General features: G+C 39.3%; 1 protein-coding gene across 1 annotated transcript; it reads right to left on the bottom strand.

Annotated features, from left to right (window-relative positions):
- Positions 1 to 2,704: 2,704 nt before the first annotated feature.
- On the bottom strand, positions 2,705 to 4,135 carry LOC6529446 (casein kinase I). The gene has a single exon (XM_002090412.4). The coding sequence runs from the start codon at positions 3,983 to 3,985 to the stop codon at positions 2,813 to 2,815; it is 1,173 nt and encodes a 390-aa protein (XP_002090448.1). The 5' UTR covers positions 3,986 to 4,135; the 3' UTR covers positions 2,705 to 2,812.
- Positions 4,136 to 6,712: the final 2,577 nt, after the last annotated feature.

The following is a 6,712-nucleotide window of genomic DNA, read 5'->3' as shown; positions in this document are numbered from 1 at the left end:
CCATATTGAATATCGAAGCTGACACTTTACCCATGAGATAGGATTTCTCATCAATTTCTCATCAATTAATATACATACATTCAGTTTTTATAAATATATAAAACACTATTATTTACTTACTAAACTTACCAATAGCCATTTATAAATAAATTTTAACTAGCTTTTGTTTTCAGTGTGAAGTTGAGCTGCAAATCGATTGTATCTCAAATACCTCCTAAATACAGAGCGAGGCAATCGCTGTAGGTAAACCAATTAATTTTCATGTCTTGGCCACGTCTTAACATTGCGCATACGCCGCGTTACACATAATTACTTTGCTTTTGCTCGCAAAATACCCGATAAATAATTCAGAGCGCATGTAAGACTAAAAACAGGAAACATAGTAAGTTCAGATCCCCAACAAAGAACTTGAATCGCAGAAGTTCGGTTCGTGCTTGCGACTTATCTGGCCAAATGGATTATGCTGCAGCATTTTTGGGGCAGCTCACAGCGGGCTGAGTGGGAGTTTCGCCCACTTTTTTAAATCCCCATCTATTAATGCCAGTAAAAGCAATTTCGTGTATATAGTTGATACTGAATAGACGAGTAAATACTGCTAAAGTAGGGCTGGCACAGCCACTTTACAACTTGCTCTATGGCTTTGCTTTTATTGTTAATACTAATGGCTTACCTTTGCGGATGCGGTTAAAGGAGGCTTTGTGAAATGGATTAGTACTGCAATTTTTCAGCTCAACACTTTAGGAGGATTAGTTGGTATAGGAGGCAAGGCCATGATGGCCAAGCAACAGATTTATAATGGATGTCTACCGCCAACAGACATAATTAAAATATACATTAATGGGAATTTTTGCAGTCTGGATAAGCTTGTCTGTGTACGCTCTCAAACCGGTTATACTCGAATGTTTATTTGGCGACAAGCAATAAAATAAAACTAATGGTTATTTTTTAACTATGTTGTGATTTTAACTTTTTATATATATAAAAGTCAAATATTCATTTTTTCTGAATTATTAAATTATTAAAGGTGCAACGGAATGAATTGGAGCTTGCATTTTAGCTCTGACTATGTCCAACATTCAGCTCACATTTCTCATGACTTCGGCAAATTTCTTTCGAGTCCGGGCAATTTATATTCCATGGACGGCGTTCCATTCCCAACTATTTGCCTTTCAAGTGCAAAACGCTGGAAATTGTCACATCGAATTGGACAAACTTTGAGCAGGCGAATGGCATTCACGTAGACACATTCACTCGGCAAATTAAATAAACACCTCTCTTAGCATTCACACAACGAAATGTGCAATTACATTACCGACTAGAAGTATCGTTTTGTCCTGAAAGGGGTGCCAGCTGCCTGGTCCTGGCTTTGAAATTTCCATAACACTCGCATCACCTGTCGGTGAAGTAATTTATCATATGCTGACATGCCAACTGTCACTGTCAGAATACGCGAAAGGTATCGGAAATGAGACAGAGGATCGTCGAGGTACCGGAGCAGCCAGAATGTCTGGAATTTTGTCCTCCACTCGCCACTTGTCGAGTGGCTTTATTAGCCACATTGTCCGGGATTTTCAACTATTTTTCCCATTGGTATTTGTTATTTTCCGTGTTTAGTAGCGCTGTATACTTCCTTTTTTCTCTATCTACTGTTTGCCATGTCAACTATGCCCCCAACTCAAGACAACACTTAATTATGTTTTCTGTTTCTCTGAAAAGTTTCGCAACATGAGAAAACCGGGAGATGAGAGCAGAAAGAAAAATTACTCCAAATGGCAAAATGATTCCGGCACTGTTTTCTCCTTTGGCTGCTGCATCATAAATTATTGAAGTTGCCAGTCTGTCATAGCCATGTAGTTATATTTCCGTCCCTCTTCATTTCAAGCTTCCTTCTCTTTCGTTTTCTCTACCTCCATCTCTTTCTCAGCTCTGCAGCTGGGAATTTAATTTGCACCAGGTGCCAAGTCGCGACCCCGTCTTTAAGCAAAGCCATCGTGGCAAGAATATATCGAAAATAAAACGAAACTTTTCCACTTATTTTTGCTGCCACGAAAACGGACAAGAGAAGAAACTAATAAAATGTTTTTTTCCTTTGGGTTTCTTTGCGGTTTCCACTACTATAAAATTTATTTTGTTTTCGCATAACTCGAGCATGTTTTTCCCCACTTTTCTGTCCGCCACTCAATAAATAAGTAGCGTAAATAAACCCACCTCCTTTTTTGACCAGCTTTTCTCGAGAGGTAAAAAACTTTCGGTTGGCAGCTTTGTCCCGTTTACATGACAATTTGACAGTTTATTAAGTTTCCAGAGTCTTGTCAGTGCAAAAGGGTAGGGTTCCCTCCTAATGGAAAACTTGGAATAGAGTGGAGCTTTACCAGGACACCGAACTAAGCCATAAACTATTCAATTGACTCGAGTGTCTACGGGGTAATTTATAAAGCGTTGATTGCCACATAATTACGTTCCAGAGTAAAATCACGCATGTGTTGGTGCTGTACAACTTTGGGTTGATTGGGTTTTACCAGAAATGCTAGATTTTTATCTGGGAAAAGTCTTAAGTAGTGAAGTAAAAAAGTTTGGTCGTGAATAAAAAATTATAGTCCGAAAGTAGACAAATACAAACTGTAAGCGTCAATCAATACTTAATCGTAACCTTTGAAAAATACCTGATATGAGAAACCCGAAAGGTTATATATTACAAATTATATTTGCGAAATAAAGGTTTTTAAAAGGTTTATTTGGGAAACAAAACCACTACAAGTGGGGCTCCGACGTAAAGTAGTACATTTTTAAATGGAAATAATTTGGTTAGATGTTACTTTTGCTTGCTAATGGCTCCATCGCCAATGCGATCATATCGGCTTGTCAGATGTCCATTAGAGCGATTTGCCTGTTGGGTAGAAGTTCTGTGCAGTCGATCCTGCTCCCAATCCTTGTGTCGCTCCTTGTCCCGCTGACGTTCACAACCCCGTTCCCGTTCCCGTTCGCGGTCTTGTCCCCGTTCCCGTTCCCGTTCTCGTTCTCTATTGCGGCGGATTTGATCTGTCTGCTGCTGCAAAGAAGTCCAGTCGTATATATAGTCGTAATGGTGATTCAGCGATCGGAAAAGTATGCGGAATAACTGGCGTAGATAAATGTGATCTGGTGGTTCCTTGAAACCAAGATTCCTGACGTAGGTCATAAGCAGACAAAACTCGGAGGGAAATCCCTTGCAGAGTTGCTGAATAGAGACGCCTGTCTTCTTCTCCAATATCTTCTCGTACTTTTGCCTCTTGTTGGCGGCCGTAATACCCTGCCAGGGTAACTTTCCCAGATTGAAGTACATCAAACAATAGCACATGGACTCCATGTCATCTCGCCGGGATTGCTCTACGCCCATCTGTGCATTGATCGAGGCATATCGAACAGTACCCGTTAAATTCCGATCCTTGCGGTACGGAATATGCATCTCCGACTCCATGTCCTTGTATCTCTTGGACAGGCCAAAGTCGATGAGGTACAGCTTACTGCAGTGGTTCCCCGAACCCATTAGGAAGTTATCTGGTTTAATGTCACGGTGGATGAACCCATGTTCGTGGACACACTCGATTCGCATTAGCAGTTGGTCTGTCAACATGAGTACGGTCTTTAGCGAGAATCGGCGTTTGCAGAGGTTAAAAAGTTCCTCCAGGGAAGGACCTAATAGGTCCATAACCATGGCATTATAGTTCTTCTCGCTTCCATAATGAAGTAGGGTCGGGAATCCCGGACTGCGGGCCAGCTGTTCGTACACCTTCGCCTCGTACATCAGCTGCGGATACTTGGCATCGTTCTTCTCCACCTTGATGGCCACCTCGGATCCATCCGTGATGCTCAGTCCGAGGTAAATATCACCGAAGGATCCCGACCCAATGGGCTTCACTAGGCGATATTTTCCACCGATCAACTGCTTTTCCAGATGAAGAGTTGCATTACGAACTTTGCCATTGGTTGTTTCTTGGTTGGCCATTGCTATGGCTTTCGGATTTTCGCCTCAATGTCTTCTCTGAGGTATTATTTTAAATTTTCTATGGGAACTCTACAACGATTTTGACATTTAAGGCATTTTGTGACTTGTCTGCCCAGGACTAGTACTGTTGGAAAACTTTTCGTAGTTGACTCCGTAGTCAGCCACTCTGACTAAATACTAAAGCTACTTGTATAAAAGTACAGAATAAAACAAGACACAACGAAAGAAGTTTCAAAATTCTTTTTAAATATCGATACAGTTTGGCAAGAAAAATATTAAAATCTAAGGCAATACTAAATCTAAGGGCGTGACAGTTTTGAGCAGTTTATAGGAGTGGGCATGCAAATGCTTGGTTAATCAAATTTTTCTGGAGATCTCGACGTACTGATCAGGAATATTTATACTTTGTTAAGTCGGTAACTCTTCTATCTAAGGCTTGCATACTTTTCAACGAATATAGTATTATACACTTTTAAGGAAACGATATATAACGATATACTCAAAACTATAATATTAACAATATCTATAAATTTTAAATAGATGTTTATAATGCAATTTTATTATACCCGTTACTCGTAGAGTCTGTCCGTCCGTCTGTCCGTCCGTATGAACGTCAAGATCTCAGGAACTACAAAAGCTAGAAAGTTAAGATTAAGCATACAGCCTCCAGAGACATAGAAGCAGCGCAAGTTTGTCGATTCATGTTGCCACGCCCACTCTAACGCCCACAAACCGCCCAAAACTGCCACGCCTGGACTTTTGAATTTTAATATGTTTTGTTTTGATATTTTTTCATATTTATATTATTCTTGTAAGTATATATCGATTTGCCAAAAAACTTTTTGCCAAGCCCACTCTAACACCTACAAACCGCCCAAAGCTGCCACGCCCACACTTTTGAAAAATGTTTTGATATTTTTTCACTTTTGTATTGCTCTTGTAAATTTTTATCGATTTGCCAAAAAACTTTTGTCCACGCCCACTCTAACGCCCACAAACCGCCCAAAGCTGACACGCTTACACTATTGAAGAATGTATTGATATTTTTTTATTTATGTATTAGTTTTGTAAATTTCTTTCGATTTGCCAAAAAACTTTTGACACGCCCACTCCAACGCCCACAAGCCGCCAAAAATTGTCTGTGCTGAAGACTCTTCTTCGCACTTCCACTAGCTGAGTAACGGGTATCAGGTAGTCGGGAAACCCGACTATAGCGTTTTCTCTTGTTTTTCTAATATATTTAATTTGCTTCTTTCTGTTTTTGTTCATCTCTACCTATAAAAAGATTCATATAACTTATTGCTCATGAACAATGCAATTCACTCACTGCACTACAAAAAGTTATTTAAAAACGAAATGCATTCGACAGCTGAAATATGAAAAGTGGTAATGTAAAATTTTATATATAAAAGAGCGCCACCATTTTAATGGAACTAAGCTGGATATAAATATGAAATTAGATCATTAGCTCAGCAGTTTGGGAAGAGACAGAAAGTTGGAAGTGTGGTAAAGAGTCCAGGCAGAGAGTGAAAATTAAGCGCTACTAAAAGTAAATAAACAATGAACAAACACACGCAAAATAAAGCATTTATAAAGCCGCTTACAATCAACATAATGATCTTGATAATGATGATGATGGTGGTGATGGTGATGGTGTCTCTGAAGTGTTCGTGTTGGTGGTTGTTTGAGTGTGGGTGCGTTTGGGTATGTGTGAGTAAAGACAATGCCCGGACAGAACAAAGCAACTTAAATGCAACTGTGTGTGTGTGAGTGTATGTGTTTGGGCAGGTGCATTAAATGCTATTACCACTGCTTCTTCACCTAACCCATCCCATTACGCCTCAAAGGCAGAAGCACCTTTCACTTGGCAACGTCCATTGTTAATAATTTTGAAGACAAAAGGCCACACTAAAACAATAACTAAGCACGCATTAAGTAGTAAGTAAGTAGATGACAATGCCCTGGAAGCAACAACATCAAGTGGGTGGTGTGATGGGGTGTTGACTCGCGCTGGCGCAAGATGAGTAAAACGGGATTGGGCTGAATGGCCAAAGAAGTTAGTTACGTGAACACAAAAGTGCTTTTGCCCAAAAACGTAGGAAATAGACATAAAAGCCAAAACGAAGCAGCACAAGTACCAAGAAGCTGCTGCAAACGACGAAGACGTGGCAGCAAATAAAATAAAACAAATATAATGAGATTTCGTGCACCGGGTAGAACAGCAGCCGAACAGCACTCGCAAAAATAAAAATATATGAAAAATATTATTAATTTTATAATTATTAAAGTCGTTTTTAAGAAAAATTATTGATTCCGTATAAAATAATTTATTTTACATAACTTCAAAAAGGTATTGCAAGAATATAATATAAATAAATGGGAGGATTTCCAAGTATCGTTTAAGAACATCCTTTCTCCCGAATTCTCAAAAAATGTAATATATAGTACCACTGATTTTTAAGTTTATAAAATCACTAAATAAATAGAACAAAAATATGTACATAAATAAATAATATAGGATTTCTTGCAGTGCTGAAAAGCATAGCATACTTATCAGCGCCGTCAGCAGCGCAAAGATGGCGTCGCCCGCTATCTTTTGTCCGTCTTCTTTGGCAAGTGTGCTTGTGTGCGTTGGCTCACGCTCACAACAACAACTAAATTTATTTTAGTTTTAACTATTTGCCCGGGACAAACGGCGAAAAAGCTACGCCAAATGTAATGCGATGT

The sequence above is a fragment of the Drosophila yakuba genome, chromosome 2R (genome assembly GCF_016746365.2).
Source record: "Drosophila yakuba strain Tai18E2 chromosome 2R, Prin_Dyak_Tai18E2_2.1, whole genome shotgun sequence".
Classification (NCBI taxonomy): Eukaryota; Metazoa; Arthropoda; class Insecta; order Diptera; family Drosophilidae; genus Drosophila; species Drosophila yakuba.
The sequence above is the reverse complement of the archived record's forward strand: the minus strand, read 5'-3'. Positions and strand labels throughout refer to the sequence as shown.

What these genes read in the sequence shown, in the direction of transcription:
- LOC6529446 (XM_002090412.4), bottom strand. Translation starts at nt 3,985, where the DNA reads ATGGCCAACCAAGAAACAACCAATGGCAAAGTTCGTAATGCAACTCTT.